Source organism: Hemitrygon akajei, chromosome 11, assembly GCF_048418815.1.
Source record: "Hemitrygon akajei chromosome 11, sHemAka1.3, whole genome shotgun sequence".
Classification (NCBI taxonomy): Eukaryota; Metazoa; Chordata; class Chondrichthyes; order Myliobatiformes; family Dasyatidae; genus Hemitrygon; species Hemitrygon akajei.
The window spans coordinates 142,096,979-142,120,245 of NC_133134.1; the positions used below are offsets into that span (position 1 = coordinate 142,096,979).

The 23,267-nt window shown below is 41.4% G+C and overlaps 1 protein-coding gene and 1 long non-coding RNA gene across 2 annotated transcripts in view; one reads left to right on the forward strand and one right to left on the reverse strand.

The window, feature by feature from the left end:
* LOC140736092 (uncharacterized) overlaps positions 1 to 15,852 on the reverse strand; it is a 28,143-nt gene extending 12,291 nt beyond the window's left edge. The window contains exon 1 of the long non-coding RNA XR_012100887.1: positions 15,344 to 15,852. This is a non-coding gene — a long non-coding RNA (uncharacterized lncRNA). The remainder of the gene's footprint in view (positions 1 to 15,343) is intronic.
* Positions 2 to 11,029, forward strand: ppdpfb (pancreatic progenitor cell differentiation and proliferation factor b). Its single transcript, XM_073061843.1, has 5 exons — positions 2 to 157; positions 1,606 to 1,693; positions 2,613 to 2,690; positions 10,052 to 10,151; positions 10,797 to 11,029. Exons 2-5 carry the CDS (start codon positions 1,639 to 1,641, stop codon positions 10,873 to 10,875), a joined length of 312 nt encoding a protein of 103 aa, XP_072917944.1. The 5' UTR covers positions 2 to 157; positions 1,606 to 1,638; the 3' UTR covers positions 10,876 to 11,029.
* Positions 15,853 to 23,267: the final 7,415 nt, after the last annotated feature.

Sequence of the window (23,267 nt, forward strand, 5' to 3'; positions counted from 1 at the left end):
GGGAGCGGCGCGCAGCTGTTCGCCTAGAAAAGAGAGGAAACTTGTGTCAATTGGATCGCTTCGTGCCACTAACTGTTTCAAATGGGCCCTATAGCCTAGCGTTTGCCTTCTTCAGTTAAAGCTCTCGGATTCCTGTTTGGTGTGGGTCGCATCTAAGGTAACTGGGGGTCGCGGGGATGCGGCGGTGCCGAGAGTAGGCCCTCCGGGCACTCCCTCAGTTGGGCAGTTCCCTGGGAAGAGGGGTTGGATTCCCGGGTGATAGAGGGTTTTATCCGTAGTGCCGGGCTCGGGCGGACGATGGCCTGCAGTGCCCGGAGAGCACTGTTGTCTCTCCCCTGAAGTAGATCTTCGCCTCCTCTTGGGCTCGGGCGACTTCGGGTGCGGCTTTAGTGTAGTTACCCCAGTCTTTCACCACGTTATTCACGTCCTTCCCCTCGCAAATCGCATCAGCAACTTTTAAGCCTACTCAGCCTTCCCCCGGCTGTTAACTCGACCTGATCTGAACCGCAAGCAGCTTTGTAGAGCAATTGTTTTGTTTAACAAAGCATGGACCATTTTGTTAAAATTGTCTTTAAAGTTTGGGGAAATTGATGATTTCAAAGCAACTTGTTATTGGCAGCTTGCATGTAAAATAGCAGAAATTTAAGGACAGTACGCAAGTAATTATTAATTTCTAAATGTTGCCTGACAGTCTCTGTAAAATGTTTCTTGCACTGTTACTGTTTATAGTTTGTAGATTAGTAGAGTTTGCTTAACTTGTTGAATGTCGTAACTAATCGAAGGTATACTTTAAATTCTGACTTGTACACCTCGACACACTGCAGTATCGATAAACTTGTTTTGAGTTTGGGGATCTTCGAGTGATATCACTGAATCTCTATTGTCAGTTTTCCCCTTGTAGTTTGTAAATTACTAAATTTGGCGAATTACCTCCTGAATTACTGGATAATTTAGATTTTGATAATCGAAAATTTAGAATTTTGGTTCAGTTGTGCTGTTAAACAGGCCTGTTACTGTAAGCCAACTGTTCAGATATTACCTAGTCTGAGTAAACAGTCTAAATATATCCCAGTTTAAAAACAAGTTTCCAGCTCCTTGTTTATTTTGGACTTGCCTCAGTTTAATCTGCAAGCGTCTCTTACTGTGATGTTGACAATTCTTTTACTTTGGATATTTTTTCTACCTTTGTAGGCTTAACTGCTTAATCAGTCTTTAGATTTCAGGTTTAAACCAAAACAGACTGCCGATGCTGTAATCTCGACAGAACTCAGGGTGTCAATTAGCATCTGGGAAGGCAAAAACAGAAGCTGAATTTTGGGCTGAGATTCTAAGTGTGTCTGTCTGTGTCTGTCATTCGTAGTTCTGGAAGCTACCCAACTGGAATATAAAGTGCTTTATTGAAGTGTTATCCTTGAGATAAATTTTTCTTTTGACTTGATTAGTGCTTTGTGCAACAATTGAAGATTGTGTAGTATTTATGCTTTTTATTGATACTGATGGAGGCTGATTCTGACCAGTAAAGTAGAAGTGACATTAATTTTATAGAAGTAATCAAGTTTGATTTAAAATTCTTAATTTAAATGCTGTTCCTGCTGCTGTTTCAAGGTTACCATCTGGAAACTTAATTGGAAAGTCCTAATGGCATCCATTCCATCGACTGGATCACTTGCAGCAACCCATGATTATTACAGGAGTAAGTATTTTTTTTTCAGTGGCAAAGAACACTTTCTACAATGTGGAGGAAAAAGGAGTAATGGATTATAAATTAACTGTTTTGGCTACTTATAGTTGACTTTCCAACAGGGAGAACTAACTTGCATTAAATGTCAAACCTTTCTTTTCAAATTAATTCATCCTTACTGGTTTAGTGAAAACGTGAATGATGGTGGGCAACTTTATGATGCAGGTATTCAGTTACCAGCTTTCTTTTCTCCCTGTGGCAATTGGGCTTTTATGGTCACATGGGATGAGTGTCCTTGTTTATTTCCTTCTTAGGAAGAATAAGCACAGGTGGCAAAAGAATTTTAACCCATGTTAAAATGTTAAAATTTTAACCTAGTTAATTAATGCTGTCAACAGTTTTTAGCTTTTCCCATTGTTTAATTCTTTCCCATGGGGGGGGGGGGGTTGATGGAGGAATAAAGTGATTTGTTATACTTTTTAATGTTGATTTCCTTTTAGTGAAAGTTGCCTATTCAATGTTTTAGTTGTCTCCCTTCAAGTTGACATACTAAATGCATCTGGTCACTTAACTCAGGACATTGCAAGGTTACTAGACTAACTGAATTCAGTAGAGAAAGATGTTGGGCGTAGTGTAATTCAACTTGTTTTGTTTGAACTTGCTCTCACAACTTTAATAACTGATTTTAGCCAAGTTGTGCCAATATCACCTGGAACCCCAAAGTAAGATTTGAACACTTTGTACGCAGTGTACCCTGAGGAAGGTGCTGTTGAGTCTTTCAGAGCTTCAAGCAGCTTTGTTTGCAAGGAAAGTGTGAATTTTGTTTTTCATAAATCTATTGGACATATTTGAGATTGAAGTTCCAGGTGTCTGGGGGAAAGATAATGCATGAGAATTACTTGACTTAAAGAACAAATCTCCCCAATTCCAGGGCGCCTTGGTTCAGCTTCCAGTAATAGCTCCTGTGGCAGCTCTGAGCACATTGGGGAAGTGATTCCACACCACCCAGGTAAGAGGATTTTTAGCTAATCATTTTGCATAATACGTTAAGAAGTAGTAACACTGAGCTGAGCAGTATGCTTGATTTCTTGTTTTGTTTCAAACAGATCTAATTAAAGTTGTTGTCTAGGGGAGCTGCTATGATAATTAAAAAAAAAAATCATGATTCTGATTTGCTGTGATTTGAAGCCACATTGGTATGTGTCAAGAAATGCTTACTCTAGATAATAAAATTCTCTCATTCTAGGAACAATTAATTTATTCTGTATCTCAGGTTTTTGGTAGTGATTTATGAATTCAACTGAATTCTCATTACCTGAAATGCTGTAATGTGGGAGTTGCCCATCTGTGTCTGGTGTTCAGCTAGGAGTTAAACTGGGAATTGGGTGGTATTGAAAGTAAAGATTATTATAGATCAGCTAGGGAGGTGGATAAAGGAGTGACAAATAGATTTCAATACTCAAGTGTGAGGTGATGCATGTTGAAAAGTCAAGCCAGTGTGGGACATGTACTGTGAATAGTAGGATATTGGGGAGTGTCATGAAATGGTTTTTTGGAGTACTAGTGCATGATCATTGTAAGTGGCATCACAGGTAGACAAGTTGGTGTAAGTCATTTAGCATGTTGGTCTTCATCAGTCAGAGCTTTCAGTACAGGAGCTGGCATATTATGTTGCAGTTGAATGTCATTGAGGCCACAGTTGGAATGCTGTGTACAGTTTTAGTCACCTGTTCCAGGAAGGATCTGGTTAAACTGGAAAGAGGACAAAAATTTTCAGGATGTTGCCAGGCAAGGGGGCCTAAGTTACTGGGAGAGCCAAGGCTAGGCCTATATTCTTTAATATAAACTGGGGTGACCTTACAGAAATATTTATAATTGTGATAAGGTGGTTGGTAGGAGTTTTTCTCCACAGTAGTGAGTCCAAAGCTGGGGTGAGGTGGTTGGGCAACCTTTTTATGCAGAGATTGGTGAATATATGGAAAAGGTTACTGGAGGTGGTTGAGGCAGGTACAATCAATCATTTAAGTACCTCTAAGTACAGGCAGGGGTGATGTGTAGAGGGATTTGGGCTGAGCACAAAATGTTGGGACTATCTAGGTAAGCACTGCTCAATAGTGACATGTTGTCCAAAGGGCCTGTAACCATGTTGTATTACTCTTTGATTGTTTCTAACTCGGCCAGTCTTCCAAGATGCTTCTTACCAAATTTTGTCTACTGAGATTTTTATCAGTAGGGATTGCCATGTGAATTTTAATTTGAACAATGAAAATTTGTACCAGCTTTCAGCAATTTGTGAAACAAGATAATTAGTGATTTGTCACAAATCTGTAGAGTTGGGAGAATAAAGTTGGGCCTTCTATAAACATGAAAGTTAATAAACCAAAAAATCTACTCTTTTGAATATCTGCATTTGTTTTCATAAATTAACTCCATAGGCTTGTGTACCTTAATCAACAAATGTTATCCTGTGTAATAGGGATTTTGCACCAATTTTTTCAGGAAGAAATGTGAAACCATAAAACATGGGAGCAGAATTAGGCCATTTGGCCCACTGAATCTGTTCTGCCATCTCATCGTGACTGACCCATTTCTCTGCCTTCTCCCTGTAACCTTTCATACCCTGACTAATCAAAAACCTATCAATCTCTGCCTTAATTACACCCAATGACCTGGCCTTCACAGAATTCCACAGATTCACTACTCTCTGGCTAAAGAAGTTCATCCCCATCTCCATTCTAAATGGATCTCACTCCATTTTGAGGCTGGTACCTAGAATCCCTGACCATAGGAAACATCCTCTCCACATCCACTCTATCTAGGCCTTTCAACATTTGACAACTTTCAATGGGATTCTGACCAGTTTTTCTAAATTCCAGCAAGTAAAGGCCCTGAGCCATCAGTCACTTCTCAAATGATAAGCCTTTCATTTGTGGAATCATTCTCATGAGCCTCTTCTGAATTCTCTCCAAAGTCAGCAAATCCTTTCTTAAATAAGGGGCCCAAAACTGCTCACAGTAAGAAATCCTGCATGAGGGCTCCCGTCCCTTTGCACCTTGAGTTTTCAAATTTTCTCCCTGTTTAGAAAATAGTCTTGTTTTTATTTCTTCTACCGGAGTGCATGACCATGCACTTCCCAACACTATTCCATCGCAGCTCCTTTGCCTATTCTGCTAATCTGTCCAAGTCCTGCAGACTCCCTGCACCTCCACTTATCTTCATATCATCTGCAAACCTGGCTACAAAGCCATCAATTCTATCAACTAAATAATTGACATACGTAAAAAGAAGTGGTCCTAATACTAACCACTGTGGAACCCCACTAGTCACCTGCAACCAACCAGAATAGACTCTTTATTCCCATTCGTTGCCTCCTATCAATCAGCTAATGCTCTATCCATGTTAGTATCTTTCCTGTAATAGTGTGGGCTCTATCTTGTTATGCAGCCTCATGTATAGCACCTTGTCAAAAGCCTTCTGAAAATCCAAATATACAGTATCCACTGATTCTCCTTTGTCTACCCTGCTTGGTTTTTCCTCAAATAATTCCAACAGGTTTGTCAGGCAAGATTTTCCCTTAAGGAAGCCATGCTGACTTCAATTTATTTTGTCATGTCCCTCCAAATACCCTGAAACCACATCGTTAACAATTGGCTCAAACATCTTTAGAATCGTAGAAACCTACAGCACAATACAGGCCCTTCGGCCCACAAAGCTGTGCTGAACATGGCCTTACCTTAGAACTACCTAGGCTTACCCATAGCCCTCTATTTTTCTAAGCTCCACATATCCATCCAGTAGTCTCTAAAAGACCCTATCGTTTCTACCTCCACCACTGCTGCCAGCAGTCCGTTCCATGCACTCACCACCCTCTGCGTTTATTTTGGGGGAAAAAAACAATTTACCCCTGACATCGCTGTTCCTACTTCTAAGCACCTTAAAAATATGCCCTCTAATGCTAGCCTTTTCAGCCCTAGGGAAAAACCTCTGACTATTCACATGATCATTGCTTCTTATTATCTTATACACCTCTCATCCCCCATCACTCTAAGAAGAAAAAGCAACATCCTTGTAAATCTCCTCTGCACTCTTTCTATGGTTTCCATGTCCTTCGTGTAGTGAGATGACCAGAATTGAGCACAGTACTCCAAATGGGGTCTAACCAGGGTCCTATATAGCTGTAACATTACCTCTCAGCTCTTAAACTCAATCCCACAATTGAGTTTGAAGACCCATGCACCGTATGCCTTAACCAGAGTTGACCTATGTATCAACTTTGAGTGTCCTATGGACTCAGACCCCAAGATCCCTCTGATCCTCGACACTGCCAAGAGTTTTGCCATTAATGCTATATTCTGCCATCATAGTTGACCTACCAAAATGAACCACCTCACACTTATCTGGGTTGAACTTCATCTGCCCAGTTTTGCATCCAATCAATATCCCACTCTAACCTCTGACAACCCTCCACACTATCCACAACATCCCCAACCTTGTGTCATCAGCAAATTTACTAACCCATCCCTCCATTTCCTCATCCAGATCATTTATAAAAATAACAAAGAGTAGGGGTCCCAGAACAGATCCCTGAGGCACACCACTGGTCACTGATCTCCATGCAGAATATGACCCGTCTACAACCACTTTTTGCCTTCTGTGGCTAAGTCAATTCTGGATCCACAAAGCAATGTCCCCTTGGATCCCATGCCTCCTTACTTTCTCAATAAGCCTTGCATGGAGTACCTTATCAAATGCCTTGCTGAAATCCATGTACACTACATCTACGGCTCTACATTCATCAATGTGTTTAGTCATATCCTCAAAATATCTAGTCAGGCTTGTAAGGCATGGCCTGCCTTTGACAAAGCCTTGCTGACTATTCTTAATCATATTATGCCTCTCCAAATGTTCATAATCCTGCCTCTCAGGATCTTCTCCATCCACTTACCAACCACTGAAGTAAGACTCACTGGTCTATAATTTCATGGGCCATCTCTGCTCCCTTTCTTGAATAAGGGAAAAACATCAGCAATCCTCTGGAACCTCTCCTGTCCTCATTGATGATGCAAGGATCATCATCAGAGGCTCAGCAATTTCCTCCCTCGCTTCTCACAGTAGCCTGGGGTAAATCCCGTCTGGTCCCGGTGACTTATCCAACTTGATGCTTTCCAAAAGTTCCAGCACATTCTCTTCCTTGATACCTACATGGTCAAGCTTTTCAGTCCACTGCAAGTCATCCATACAATTGCCAAGATCCTTTTCTATAGTTAATACTGAAGCAAAGTATTAAGAACCTCTGCCATCTCCTCCAGTTCCGTACACACTTTTCCACTGTCACACTTGATTGGTCCTATTCTCTCATGTCTTATCCTCTTGCTCTTCACATACTTGTAGAATGCCTTGGGGTTTTCCTTAATCCTGTCTGCCAAGGCCTTCTCATGGCCCCTTCTGGCTCTCCTAATTTCCTTCTTAAGCTCCTTCCTGCTAGCCTTGTAATCTTCTAGATCTCTCATTCCCTAGTTTTTTTTTAACCTTTCATAAACTCCTCTTCTTGACTAGATTTACAACAGCCTTTTTCTGTACCCTACGGTTCCGGTACCCTACCATCCTTTCCCTGTCTCAATGGAACATACCTATGCAGAACCCCACGCAAATATCCCTGAACACTTGCCACATTTCTTCCATACGTTTCCCTGAGAACATCTGTTTCCAATTTATGCTTCCAAGTTCCTGCCTGATAGCCACATATATCCCCTTACTCTAATTAAACATTTCCCTAACTTGTCTGTTCCTATCCCCCTCCAAAGGAGATAGAATTGTGATCACAAGTCTCCAAAATGCTTTCCCACTGAGAGACCTGACACCTGACCAGGTTCATTTCCCAATACCAGATCAAGTATAGCCTTGTAGACTTATCTACATATTGCATCAAGAAACCTTCCTGAACACACCTAACAAACTCCACCCCTTCTAAACCCCTCATCCTAGGGAAATGCCAATTAATATTTGGGAAGTTATGATCTCTCACCACAACAACCCTGTTATTGTTACTTTGTTACTCCTTTCCAGAATCTGTCGTTATCTGCTCCTTGATGTCCCTGTTGCTATTGGGTGGTCTATTTTTAAAAAAACAACAACAAACACCCAGTAGAGTTTCCAGCCATTGAAGTCAGGGTAGCTGGCCTATAGTTTCCTTTCTTTGCCTCCCCCTTCTTGAAGAGTGGAGTGCCATTTGCAATTTCCTAGCCCTATGGAACCTTGAAAGATCATTACTAATGCCTCTAGACTCGTCAGCTACCTCTTACCCAGGGGTTCCCCTGCCCCTACAGGACCCTGAGGTATAGTCCATCTGGTCCAGGTGACTTGTCTACCGTCAGACCTTTCAGTTTCCCAGACACCACCTCCCTCGTAATACCAACTTCACTCACTTCTGCCACCTGACACTCTTGAAGTCTGGCATACTACTAGTGTCTTCCACAGGGAAGAGTGATACAAAATACTTATTCAGTTTGTCCAGCATTTCAATGGTCAACTCCAGTGCCATTTTCCAAGAGTCCAATATCTGCTCTTGCCTCTTTTACTGTTTATCGGGGTGGTGGGGGGGGGGGGGGGGGAGAAGAGAGGTTTTGGTGTCCTGTTAGGTATTACTGGCTAGCTTAATCTTCATATTTCACTCCCCGCCCCCCCCCCCCCCCAAGACTACTTGAGTTGTCCCCTCTTAAGTTTCCTGGTCCATTAACTTCCCACTAATTTTCACTCCATTATGCTTTCCCTTTTGCTTTTTTTGTCTTTGACATCCCTTGCCAGCCATGGTTGCATCATCCTACCTTTAGAATACTACTTCGGGATGTATCTATCCTGTCTTCCAAATTGCTCCCAAAAACTCCAGGCATTGCTGTTCTGCCGTCATCCTTGCTGGTGCATCCTTCCAATCAACTTCAGCTAGCTCCTCTTGTGCTTCTGTAATTCACTCTACTCCACTGTAATATTGATACTTCTGACCTTGCCTCGCCCTCTCAAACTGCAGGGTGAATTCAATCATTATGATCACTGCTTCCTAAGTTTCCTTTACTGTAAGCTTCCTAATCAAATCTGAGTCATGACTTTACACCCAATTCAGAATTGCTGTTTGCCTAGTGGTCTCAACCACAAATGGCTCTAAAAAGCTATCTTGTAATCATTCTACAAATTTTTTTCTTGGGGTCTAGCACCAACCTGATTTTCCCAATCTTCCTGCATATTGAAATCTGCCATGACTATTGTAACATTGATCTTTTGACATGCCTTTTCTATCTCCTGTTGTAATTTGTAGCCCACATCCTGGCTGCTGTTTGGAGGCTTGTATATAACTCCCATCAGGTTCTTTTTACCTTTGTGGTTTCTTAACTCTTCCCACAATGATTCTACATCTTCCTATCATGTCATCTCTAAGGACTTGATTGCATTTTTTTTTTACCACGGAGCTATGTTACCCCTTATGCCTACCTGTCTATACTTTTGGTGCCATTTGTATCCTTGGATGTTAAACTCACAACTATAATCTTATTTCAGCAACGACTACTAAGTTGGGCATTCTATAAATTAGAGTGAATAAATCAAAAAAAATCTACTGTTTTGAATGTCTAGATTTGCTTTTATAAATTAACTCCATAGGCTTGTGTACCCTAATCTATAAACATTATCCTGTGTAATAAGGATTTTGCTTCAATTTTGCTTAAACCAGTGCTGCAATTTTTCCCTATCATCTGCCTGTCCTTCTGACAGTGTCAAAGCACACTGCCTCTGCTTGTAAAAACCATCAGCCCAATCACTCTGGTTCCCATCACCCTGCCAAATTAGTTTAAACCCTCCCCAACAGCTCAGTAAACCTGCCTGCAAGGATAATGGTCATCCTCGGGTTCAGGTGTAACCCGTCCCTTTTGTGCTCCTAGAATGTGACCAATATACGAATCTTGCCTTGACTTTAAGTTGAATCTGTACCATAGAAATATGGAATTAAATGCTAATCATTTTAGCATAGTTGTGGTATTGATTATTGAGGCCAGTAAGATGTTATTTCACTCAGATTTCTAATGGCAAGTTTATACTGGTCAAATGTAAGAAATACATTTCAGGGGTTCCCAACCTGGGGTCCACAGACCCCTCAGTTAATAGTTAGAGTCCATGATGTTAAAAAGGTTGGGAACCCATGCATTGCATCGTCAGAGGTCATGAACTGTTTTGTAGAATTTACTATTTGCTTGATGTTCACGAGCATGACTTTAAGTGAAGCTGTCTGATGAAGCATGTTTATGGCTATTAAGATTTGTTTATCTGACCTGTTTTTTAAAAAAAAAACACAAGTTGATTGATAATAAATTTTTGTATTTATAGGATTACCAAAGTCTGCATCGGGCCAATGGTGGATCAGTTTTTTCTTTGGAAAAACACAGAACCATCCAGTAATGACAACTCTCACTGAGTCCTCAGAGAGGTGAGAACATGGAGATATTTTGGAGCTTGTTGGAAGAAAGGAGCTGGCAAGTTTTGGGGTGGACCAGGAAGAGTGCTGATGTACTGGGTACTAATTTTGGAAGTTTGTTCCCAAATAGTCAAGAAACCTGAATTGGACTCCAAATGGAGTATTGGAAGACCATGATGGGAGTTGGTATTGCTTTACTTTGCCAGTGCAAGTTGACAGGTGCTAAAGTGATGGGTGAGCCAACTGTGGTTTAATTTGGACATCCAATAGGCTGTTTTGCCTTTGGACTTGCAAGAAGTGACAGGCTGTAATAGTTTGTTGACCTAAATTGATCCTTGACTGTACTACAGTAGTAAGATTAGATCTTGACTAGACATCCATTTAATAACCTGGTTGGAAGTTGGCTGGTAATAATTTTCAGATGCACATGGCATGGATGTGTAATCCCAATTTCCTCTGGCCATATACCAAAGGTTGGCAACAGTGAGGGATGGATTTTAGATAGTTTGTGACAGAAAACAATGGCTTTAATCTGGATATATAATTGGAGTAACTGATGGTGTGAAACCCAAATGTCAACTTGAGTGTATTACTATCAAATTTGATGGTTGTTATTTGTATATGAGTCTGCATCAATGGTACAATTTTCTTTTTCAGTGGGAAGATAAACTGCATCCTGCCTCAAGAAATGGTGAGGAAGAGGCATGCCAGTGAGCCCAGCAAAACTTCATCTTAATGACTGACTTCCTGAAGAAAACGCTAGGAATTTTAGGTGTTCCTAACTAAATTTTAAAAGCTGCTTTAGTTTAAACTTGTAATCAAAATATAATCGAGATTATTGTGGATTAATGACTTGTTTAACATCTTGTAATAAACTTTAGCAGCCCATCTGTTGATGTTTCTTTTTCTTTAAGCCTAGTTTTAATATGTAGAATGAATTTGCCAAAATTACACATTCTACACTGCCTTGTACATAGACACTTGTCATTTGCAAGGTGATTAAGACTTGGATGATGGAATCATTGGGTTTCTCCTTTAACTGTTCTAAATCACATTGCTGCTTTTATATTTTTATTACTTGAACATTGGTGCACTGAGGTTTGAGGGCCCTTGTGTACAGGAACAGCAACAAAACAATCTCTCAAGAGGTGATTGGTCTGTTTCCAGTGCTGCAGTCAGTCAACCACAAGTGGATGATTTCCTAATCTATTTGTGGCCAGAGCCACATCTATAAATCAAACCAGGGAAGTAGAGCTGTCACAGTGTAGAAATTTGGAAATATGAAATTTGCAAGGGGTATTGAGGGACGAGTGGAGAATGTGAACTTCCAAGATGAAAGGAAATTTGGAGGGAGAATAACCTCAAATGCGGGGTTAAGGAGCTAGAATTATGGGTGGAAATAAAATTATATGTATTCTTGGCATTAGATGAAACAGAAGTCAGCAATTCAGTTGAATTGGGAACAATTTTACCTTGTGCAAACTGAAGGGAATGGGGTGGGGCATTCATAAATGCAAGTAAAATTGAGAAAGTTGGAGGGGTGAGTTCCTACACAGGAGTCCTTAAGGAATTAACTTGCTGGGTGTAGGACAGTAGAGCAACTGAAGGAATGATTAGTGAACTACATAAGCCAATCATTAACAATGATTGAGCTAATTATTGCAAATTGAGATTAAGCAAATTTTTATTTGATTGGATTGGAAAGTCACTAATCTGGATTTTGTATATGGGTACAGAACTGAGTAAAATGATTTTCTTCTGAGCTAACCCTGGCAATAGTGGAATAAATCACCAAAAATCATTAATCTCATGGTAAAGGTGCCATCTGTTAAATGCTGATTAAAGCATTACCCATTGGAAAAAGGAGTACCACTTGCCATCTGATGACCAAATTGCCTGTTTCAGATTGTGTCTATGGAGCAGTGACCTAAATATGCCAAATAGTCATTGAACTAGTTGGAGTACATGCCATGCAGTTTCTGTGGAGACTGATAAAACAAAAATGAGCTTGCAAAGGTTTGCAGAACACCACAAAAGTAGAGCTCTTTTCAAAGCAGCATATAATATGCTGGAGGAACTCAGCAGGTTAGGCAGCATCTGTTGAAATGAATAAACAGTTGACATTTTGGGCTGAGACCCTTCATCCAGACTGGAAAGGAGGGGAGAAAAAACTAGATTGCAGTAGGCTCTTTTCAAATCCTCCTGTAATCCAATGCTTGCAGGCATTCACAACACTGACAGCCCACAGCACACACAACTCAATTTTTATTAAATGAATGTTGATGCAGTTTTAAAATCAGCATTATCCAATCCCTCAGCTATGATATTAAGCTAAATGCCTCTTTGTCCACCCTGTCACACAGATTCTAGTGTTTGAGTGGGAGCAAGAATTACAATATCCAGCAAAGCATTCCTTTTGCAAACTACAGCATCCAAAGCTACTTAATTTACATTATATTACAGATTATAAAAATTCCTTTTGTATTTACTTCAGCCTATGATTCATTCCCCTTGAAGCACTTTGGGAGTCTTTGCAATTATGCTACATAGTCAAAGCTCATGTGTTTAGTCCATTATCATGGAAAATTACTTAGTTTAAAATTTGCCAAAGTTTCCTCTTTCATACAATAGCATATTACATGATTTTTGAAAATGTACTCTGATATTTTTAATGGTTTTAGATCTGAAATTTGCATTAGAAATGTTAAAGGCTTCTGATTAGTAATGCCAAATCTATTTGGAAATGTATTTAATTTGGGCAAATTTTAATTTGGAGTACAGTATTGTATGTACTTTTAAAATGCACTTGTCACTGAGAACAAAATCCTCATTGCATTCCAAAGGATTCATTCATCCTACAGATAAGGGTGTAGAATTTCTATTTTTGTTATTTAGGCTTTTGTTGATGTGGCCTTGCAAAAGTAGAATGGTGTTGTAGCACATCAAAAAGTGATTATTTTCCCTGCATTGAGTATTCTAAACTTCCTTTGTAATATTGCTAAGGAGGAGGAAAATGACCAATTGCAAGTGAGAAACAAAATTGAGAGCATGTCTAATGAGAATAGGTTGAGTCGACTCGGCCTATTCTCCTTGGAGCGACAGAGGATGAGAGGTGACCTGATAGAGATGAGAAGCATTGATCGTGTGGATAGTCAGAGGCTTTTCCCAGGGCTGAAATGGCTAGCACAAGAGGGCAAAGTTTTAAGGTGTTTGGAAGTAGATACAGTGGAGATGTCAAGGATAAGATTTTTAGAGTGGTGAGTGCGTGGAATGGTGACTGCCAGTGACAGTGATGGAGGCAGATACAATAGGGCCTTTTAAGAGACTCTTGGATAGGTACATAGGCATCTGTTAGTCTGGAGACCATGGATTTGCACCTTGGAAAGTTTCCAGGGCGCAGGCCTGAGTTGCCCATGCAAGTCTCCCCTCTCTACGTCACAGGGGTTGTCCAAGGGAAGAGCAAGGGCTGATACAGCTTGACGCCAGTGTTGTCGCAAACACAACATGCTGCCTTAGCTGAGGCTCGAACTAGCGACCTTCAGATCACCAGACCAACGCCTTAACCATTTGGCCATGTGCCAACACATAGGTACATGGAGGGCTTAGAAAAAGAGGGCTGTGGGTAACCCTAGATAATTTCTAAAGTACATGTTCGGCACAGTATTGTGGGCCAAAGGGCCTGCATTGTGCTGTAGGCTTTCTATGTATCTGAATTTGACATTGATCCAGATTTATTTTGAAGTGACAGGTTGATAAAAGTACTTCAGTATATTATTTCTTGTGGGAATGAAAGTTTAAATGGTTAGCAACTAACTTTTTGGGTGCTATCACTTCACCCGAATGTAGATGCATACTGTAAGAACACTTTTCATGTACATAAGGAAACTCTACACCAAGTTAGTGTTTCACAAACATCAAATTTCTATCACAAATCTCTTCTGTACTTAATGAAGGAAAGACTCTACATCTACGCAGAAAACGAGGTGGTTTTAGATATTTGACATTATTGTATTGAAATGTCACTTAGTGAAAGAATGGTTGTTGAAAAGTTGGAATTGAGTTTGTATACACCCTGCTGCCAGAAGCTGTGTGAAAAGAAATGGAAATTAAAATGCCACCAAGAGCAGTTTTATTGTCCAATTACAGATGTATGGCTTCATTCCAGACCTTTTCTCAAAGTAGGTAGAAACTTGCAAATAGTGGTAAGGAATAGTACAGTAGTTTGTTGGAAAAAGTATTTTCTCTGTTGAAAGGAAGTGCTGTCCTGATAATTTGTAGACTTGACATTATTCATTAGATTGGAGTAATGCTAAATTATGCTGAACTTTCCCTTATGACTTAATTTTAACTGATACAAGGCGTCTTTTTCGGTCGGGCTGCATCACTGATTAAAATTCCGTCAATTATCTTGGATTATTCAGTTACTTTTGCATGAATGTGTTATATAATTTACGTCGATGCAGCCTTTTCATATTCGAGTAGCCTGCGCTTGCAAGGATTGCCAGTGGCCACTCTGCAGTAGACGGCAGCTCAGTAGTGAAAATAAGAAATGTGAAGTATGTGTTATTGAAGCTGCCCTTGGGCGAGAATTTCGGTTAGCTTTGTTCCAGAGGATTTTGTAAACATGTAGCTGTGCGCATGCACGATGTCTCCGTCTTCTGCTGTTACATAAGTGGGAGTTGAGGTATTGACAGATGTGCTTTTGCCCTGATCCGCCCAGCCTCTGTACCAATCACCGAAGGTTTAAACTAATGAAACTCGGTAACATGCCTGACAGATTGTGGAAACAAGCAAAGCGCGATTAAAATCGACGGGAATGGGTTTGTTTTTTTTTGTTAATGCAACAGTAGCAGGAGAACATACAGTAAATTAGGTATACAGTAATCTAACGAAAGTAAATAATTAGTTTCAACAAGCTATCAGCTGGAGGAGCCCAGCGAGCTGAGCGACAAAACATAGACAAACTACCCAACGATATTTACTGTTAACTCACTGACTCCCTCAACTACTTGAACTATTTCTCTTCCAACGATGTCCTTTTTAAAATGCTGTTCCGGTTGAGTTCCTTCAGCAGATGTGGTGTTCCAGATTCCGGCATCTGCAGTTTCTTGTCTTCTAGCAATCGGTTTAATTAGTAATTTCCTTTAAAATCGAACCAATCACTTTATACCGAAAATGATATATCGGTACACGTTTACACTTACTGTTACACGATTGTCGTTTCTCGAAGACTACGGCATGTTGTTCCTGAAGATTAGTGGGTTTTTTTTGTTCGCCCTGGCAAACTATGACCGGTGCTAATTGCATTTTGGCACAGAATCCTCGGCAGTATAGCTGTTTCGGAAACTTCGCGTAATTTGGATAGGGCTGGAGTGCGGTTAAATTTAACTTTGTCAACAACTCGTCCTGCCCTTTGAAAAATCCTTGTGACCTAATATACTGAAACTTCAAGCCCTTCTATCCCGAGTGAAATGAGGCAGTTATAACGCAGGATGGCAAAAAAAAACAAATTTTATAATGACTGCATCCAATCCTCTTGTTTATTTTCAGAGGGTGCTCGCTGGTGTTAATGAACCTCGGCAGCAGCTACCAAACCATCTGTGGTCACTGATCGTCAATGAGGGAAAGCGTTCAATTAATGATTCTAAGAATGGTACCCTATTTTGAGATTTGACACATTATTAGATTAATAAATTAATGGTGAAAACCAACAAAGAGTAACAGAGGAACAGCCCCCTTCTTACAACAAAAATATAAACTTTCATATTAACCTACAACTGAATATGGGGATTAATAATTAACATCGCGGTAAGTGTTTACATTTCGTAGTTCGCAACCCACGGAATTCTTAATCTTTTGGAATTACAAGTATTTAAGTGTAGGAGCTGATGTAAAAGTTGGAAACGCAACGGCTGTTTATCTTCACCCTCAAGGGTGTTTTTTCTGAAAAACGAAGTGGTACTGTATATTACTTCTTTGATAATCAGAACTTCCTTTGCGATTACTGACTATTGCAGTTTTAGTGTTTTAAAAAGAAATATTCCATTTGCTGCCCTACTTAAATCAACACGTTACCAAAATCTGCAAGCCCGATTTTCTGTCGCGTTGACCTGTATCTTCCCCAACCCGATTCGGCCACACAATCCCATACAGCAGCATCTGCAGCCCATGTCACCATCAACAAATTACATTCCTGGAGTGTGCTGCACCTGGAATGCGTGATGAGAAGCTAAATATTACCAGAGTCAACATCTTGCAGACGCAATTCACAAGTTTTCTTTTGGCACTCACCCCCCATTTTTAGAGGTGGGAAGAATTCCGTTTCTTGTTTTGAAAATGGGCTGCTCCACTAAGGACAACCTCAAACAGGAAAAGTAATGTGAGATGCCCCCCACTCGTAATGCATTTTTAGTTGTCAGATGATGCACCATCAATAACTCTCGGAGACGGGAGACGAAGGACAGGCTTTAATTAGCTTCAAGAAACGACAACACAACATCCTGGAGACTGAGGGAGGAACAGTGCCTCCAACCGCCTTTATACCGGGGTTTGTGGGAGGAGCCACAGGAGCAGGCAGCGGGGGGGGGGGGGGGGGGGGCGTGTCCAGACAGGTATATGTAGTTCACCACAACAGAAGGAACTGCGTGACTGGAGCTGCGATTGCCTCGGGGATGTACGGGATTGTTTTGAGATGCGAGCAACTTGGTGACTACCATTAGCAACTCTGCCGATGTATTTATCTTTTGGAAATTGTGCACATTCAGACTGTAGATTAAACCATCTGAGATACTGCTTACAAACAAATTGAATTAAAGTATTCCCTTCTGATACCTGTGCTAGTAGAGGAGATAAATCTCCCATTCCCCGAAACTGGGATGTGGGATGGGAGTGAGGCAGGAGGTAGAGTAGACGATCACAACTGAGTGAACGGTGTGAGTATGAGGAAAAAAGGATAACTCTATCATCTCCAAAGCCCAAAATAACAGCATGAAGCCATTGCCTGATTCATATTGATAATCTGGCCAGAATTTCTGCAAAGTTTGGGACAAGTCACTTGGTTATTGGTTGAAACTGTTTGGTTTGACTGGATTCATGGGTATTCACGAATGGTTGAATGACAATTAAACTTGAACTTCAGTTTGAAGCTCACTTTTTTCATGTAGTGTCATCATGTTACAAATCATGTCAGAAGTTTTTTTAATATTGAAACCTCTTGAATTGACCCCCACCCCCATGAAAATGGATGAGTAAACTTATTGACACTTGAAGGGCTGATGTCTGGGGACAGAGTGGAGAGATTTTGGCACATTGCCCTTCATAAAACAGAACATTGAATACAGGAGTTGGGGTGTTGTACAAGATGTTGGTGAGGCTTGATCTGGGGTATTGTGTGCAGTTTTGGTCAGTTACCTGCAGGGAAAATATGAATAAGATGAAAGCATACTGAGAAAATTTGTAAGGATGTTGCTGGGACTTGAAGGTCTGAAGCGGTCCTGAAAAGAGCATTTAGAGAGCTAGGTAGAAAGGCGCAATCGGTGCAGGAGCAGGCCACAGCGGCGAGGTTTTCTTGCAGGTTGGCGACATTTGTTTAAAAGTACAGAGGGGACAAGTGGGGTGGCCATTGTTGGGAGTAGGCCAGTGGTGAGAGTAGGAGTGTCAGTCCTCGGCTCAAAGGAGGCTTTGGCTTGAAAGAAACATTGGCTTTGGGTATGCTTCTGTCAAGATATCTTTTTTTCCCCTCTTACTGTACCTAGAGAAGTAAATGTCTGTTATGTGTTCTTCATGCCACATGTTGGTGTCCTGGGAGACAGTATCTGCCAAGGAACTACATCTGCATGAAGTGCATCTGGCTGCAGCTCCTTGAAGACAGTGTTAGGGATCTGGAGCAGCAGTTGGATGACCTATGGCTTGTACAGGAGAATGAGAAGATAATTGATCAGAGTTACAGGGAAGTAGTCACCCTGAAGTTGCAGGAGGTGAGTAGGAGGTGATTGACAGGAGAAATAGAAATGTGAATAGGCAGTTAGCACAGATCACCCCTGTTGCCATTCCTCTCAATAATAAGACACTGTTTTGGATACTGTTGTGGGGGATGACTTCCCGGGGAATGCCACGGAGACCGTGTTACTGGCCCTGAGGACATCCAGTGGTGCAGGAGGGAAAGAGGGAGAAGGGGACTTGATAGGGGAACAGAGAGGAGATTCTGTGGACGTTAACAGGACACCCAAATAGTGCGTTGCTTTCCAGGTGCCAGGGTCAGGGACAGCTTGGATCGTGTCAACAGCATTTTGGAGAGGGGGGGGGGGAGCAGTCAGATATTCTGGTACGTATTGGTACCAAAAACGTAGGAAGAAAAAGTAAAAAGGGCCTGAAAAGAAGTTAGAGAGCTAGGTAGAAAGCTGAGCAACAGGACTTCCTGGGTAGTAAATTTTGGATTACTGCCTGTGTCACATGCTAGTGAAGGTAGAAACAGGGTGATTTGGCAGATAAATGCATGGCTGAGAAGCTGGTGCAGGGGCGGGGCTTCAGGTTCTTGGATCATTGGAGGAGGTATGACCTGATCAAAAGTGACGGGCTGCAGCTGAACCTGAGGGGAACCAATGTTCTCACGGGCAGGTTTGCTCGAGCTGTTGGGGAGGGTTTAAACTAATTTGGCAGGTAGTGGGAACAAGATTGAAGAGACTCAGGATAGGATGAATGGTAAAGAAGCAAAGATAACATGCAGTCAGACTGTCAGGAAAGGCAGGCAGATGATAGGACATAATTGCAGCCAGTGGGGTGAGTATCAGTGCTTCAGCGATGCAGAATCAAGAAGGGTAGCAAATACTGTACTCAGTGTTATATCTCAATGCACAGAGTATAAGAAACAAGGTGGATGATCTTGTTGAACTATTACATATTGTTAGATATGATGTTGCCATCACTGAATTGTGGCTCAGGGTGGTTGTAGTTGAGTACTGAATGTCCAAGGTTACACGTCGTATCAAAGGGATAGGAAGGTAGCCTGAAGGGGTGGTGTGGCTTTGATGGTAAAGAATGACATCAAATCAGTAGAAAGGTGTAACATAGGATTGGAGGATGTTGAATTCTTGTGGGTTGAGTTAAGAGAGTGCAAAGGCAAAATGATCCTCATGGCAGTAATATACAGGTCTCACAACAGTAGCTGGGATGTGGACCACAGATTACAATGGGAAACGGAAAAGGCAGGTCAAAAGGGCAATGTTATGATAGCCATGGGAAATTTCAAAGTGCATGTCGATTTGGGGAAAATCAGGTTGGAAATGGATCTCAAGAGAGTGAGTTTGTTGAATGCCTACAAGATGGCTTTTTTGAGCAGTTTGATTTTGAGCCTACTAGAGGATTAGCTAAACTGGATTGGATGTTATGTAATGAACCGGAGATGAGAGAGCTTAAGGTAAAAGAACCCTTGGGAGGCAGTGATCACAATATGATTGAGTACAACTTGAAATTTGATAGGGAGAAAGTAAAGTCTGATGTAGCAGTATTTCAGTGGAGTAAAGGAAATTACAGTGGTATGACAGAGGAGTTGCCCAAAGTAGATTGGATTGAGATGCTGGCAGGGATGACAGCAGAGTAGCAATGGTGTGAGTTTCTGGGGAAAAATGACAAAGGTGCAGGATTAATGTATTCCAAAAATTAAGAAATATTCAAATGAGAAAATAGTACAACCGTGGCTGTCAAGGGAAGTCAAAGCTATTGTAAAAGCAAGAGAGGGCATACAATAAAGCAAAAATTAGTGGGAAGACAGAGGATTGGAAAGCTTTTAAAAGCCCACAGAGAGCAAGGAAAATAATCATTAGGAGAGCAAAGATGAAATATGAAAGCAAGCTAGCAAATAATATCAAAGTGGATATTAAAAGCAATTTTCAAGTATGTAAGAAATAAAAGATATATGAGAGTGGATATAGGTCCTCTAGAAAATGAGGCTGGAGAAATAATAACAGTGGACAAGGACATGGCAGATGAACTAAATGAGTATTTTGCATCAGTAGCAGTGTGTCAGGTGTTGAAGGGTGGGATGGAAGGGAAGTGGGTGCAGTTACTATTGCAAGGGAGAAGGTGCTCAAAAAGCTGAAAGACCTAAGTGTACATGTTATCCGGATCAGATGAACTGCACTCTAGGTTCTGAAAGAGGTAGTGGTAGAGATTGTGTAGGCATTAGTAATGACCTTTCAAAAATCATCAGAATCTGGCATGGTGCCAGAGGACTGGACAATTGCAAATGTCACTCCACTCTTTAAGAAAGGAGGAGGGCAGCAGAAAGGAAATTAGACCAGTTAGCCTGGGCTCTGGTTGGGAAGATGTTGGAGTCAATCGTTAAGGATGAGGTGATGGAGTGCTTGGAGACACAGGACAAGATAGGACAAAGTCAGCATGGTTTCCTTCAGGGAAAATCTTACCTGACAAACCTGTTGGAATTCTTAGAGAAGATTACATGTAGGATAGATAAAGGGGATGCAGTGGATGTTGTATATTTGAAGTTTCAGAAGGCCTTTAACAAGATGCCACACATGAGGATGCTTACCAAATTAAGAACCCATGGTATTATAGAAAAGTTACTAACATGGTTAGAGCATTGGCTAATTGGTAGGAGGCAGTGAGTGGGAATAAAAGGATCCTTTCCCTGTTGGCTGCCAGTGACTAGTGGTGTTCCACAGGGGCAGTGTTGGGACTGCTTCTTTTTATGCTGTATATCAATGATTTAGATGATGAAATAAATGGCTTTGTTGCCAAGTTTGCAAGTGATATGAAGATTGATGGAGGGGCACGTAGTGTTAAGGAAATGGGTAGGCTGCAGAAGGACCTAGACAGATTAGGAGAATGGGCAAGGAAGTGGCAAATGAAATACAATGTTGGAAAGTGCATAGTCATGCACTTTGGTAGAAGAAATAAATGTGCAGACTATTTTCCAAACAGTGAGAAAATCCAAAAATCTGAGATGCAAAGGGACTTGGAAGTCCTAGTACAGAAAACCCTACTGGTTAACTTGCAGGTTGAGTTGGTGGTGAGGAAGACACAATGTTAGCATTCATTTCAAGAGGTCTAGAATACAAGAGCAGGGATGTGATACTGAGGCTTTGTAAGGCACTGGTGAGGACTCAGCTTGAGTATTGTGAATAATTTTGGGCCCCTCATCTAAGAAAAGATGTGCTGGCATTGGAGAGGGTTCAGAGGAGGTTCATAGGGATGATTCTGGGATTGAAAAGATTATCATATGAGGAACGGTTGATAACTCCGGGTCTGTACTCACTGGAATTTAGAGGTATAAGGGGGATCTCATTGAAACCTTTCAAATGTTGAAAGGCCTAGACAGAGTAGATGTGGAAAGGATGTTTCCCATGGTGGGAGAGTCTAGGACAAGAGGGCACAGCCTCAGAATAGAGGGGCATCCATTTAAAACAGGAATTCAGAGAAATTTCTTTAGCCAGAGGGTGATGAATTTATGGAATTTATTACCACAGGCAGTGAGGAGGTGAGGTCGTTGATCACATTTAAGGCAGAGCTTGATAGGTTCTTGATTGGACGCGGCATCAAAGGTTACGGGGAGAAGGCCAGGGAGTGGGGCTGAGGAGGGGAGAACAGGATCAGCCCTGATGAATGGTAGAGCAGAGTTGATGGACCAAATGGCCTAATTCTGCTCTGTGTCTTATGGTCCAATTGTCTTAGGAAAAGGTTGAATAGTTTAGGACTTTATTCCTTAGAGTGTAGGAGAATGAGATGAGATTTGATAGATGTATATAAAATCATGAAAGGTATAGATGGTGTAAATGCAAGCAGGGTTTTTCCATTGAGGGTGGGTGAGATCAGAACTGGAGGTCATGGGTTAGGGGTGAAAGGTGAAATATTTAAGTGGATGTCATGTATATGAATTTCAGTAAGGCATTTGATAAGGTTCCCCATGCAAGGCTCCTTCAGAAAATAAGGAGGCATGGGATCCAAGGAGACCTTGCTTTGTGGATCCAGAATTGGCTTGCCCACAGAAGGCAAAGGGTGGTTGTAGATGGTTTGTATTCTGCATGGACAACAGTAACCATTTGTGTTCCATAGGGATCTGTTCTGGGACCCTTCCTCTTTTTGATTTTTATAAATGACTGGATGAAGAAGTAGAAGGGTGGGTTAGTTGGTTTGCTGATGACACAAAAGTTGGGGCTGTTGTGGATAGTCTGTAGGGTTGTCAAAGGTTACAGCGAGACATCAATAGGATGCAGAACTCAGCTGAGAAGTGGCAGATGGACATCAACCCAGATAAGTGTGAAGTGGTTCATTTTGGTAGGTCAAATTTGAAGACAGAATATATACAAATGGTAAGACTCTTGGAAGTGCGGAGGAGCTGAGAGATCTTGGGGTCCGTCTCCATAGGACACTCAAAGCTGCTGCGCAGGTTGACAGTGTTGCTAAGAAGGTGTATGGTGTGTTGGCATTCATCAACCATGGGATTAAGTTCAAGATCTGTGAGGTAATGTTACAGCTGTATAAGACCTTAGTTAGACTCCACTTGGAGTACTGTGTTCAGCTCTGGTTACCTCACTACAGGAAGGATGTGGATTCTATAGAGAGAGTGCAGAGGAGATTTACAAGGATGTTGCCTGGATTGGAGCATATCAGATTCAGATTCAGATATGCCTTATGAGAACAGGATGAGTGGACTTGGCCTTTTCTCCTTGGAGTGACAGAGGATGAGAGGTGACCTAATAGAGGTGTATAAGATGATGAGGGGCATTGATTGTGTAGATAGGCAGAGGCTGTTTCCTAGGGCTGTAATGGCTGACACGAGGGTTCATAGGTTTAAGGTGCTTGGAAATGGGTACCGAAGGGATATCACGGGTAAGTTTTTCACACAGAGTGGTGGGTGTGTGGAATGAACTGCCGGTGGTGGAAGCAGATACAATAGGGTTTTTCAAGAGCCTTGTAGATAGGTACGTGGAATTTAGAAAAATAGAGAGCTATGCACTAGGGAAATCCTAGGTAGTTTCTAGGTTACATGGTCAGCACAACATTGTGGGCCGAAGGGCCTGTAATGTGCTGTAGATTTCTATGTTCTATGAAAACCTGAGGGGGGATTTCTTCACTCGGAGGGTGGTGAAGGTGTGAAATGCGCTGCCAGTG

Bases quoted from the DNA above. Each gene is read 5' to 3' on its own strand.
- ppdpfb (XM_073061843.1), top strand. From the start codon at position 1,639: ATGGCATCCATTCCATCGACTGGATCACTTGCAGCAACCCATGATTAT. The intron at 2,691-10,051 runs GTAAGAGGATTT...TTGTATTTATAG, and splicing joins AGTGATTCCACACCACCCAG to GATTACCAAAGTCTGCATCG. The intron at 10,152-10,796 runs GTGAGAACATGG...TTTCTTTTTCAG, and splicing joins CTCACTGAGTCCTCAGAGAG to TGGGAAGATAAACTGCATCC.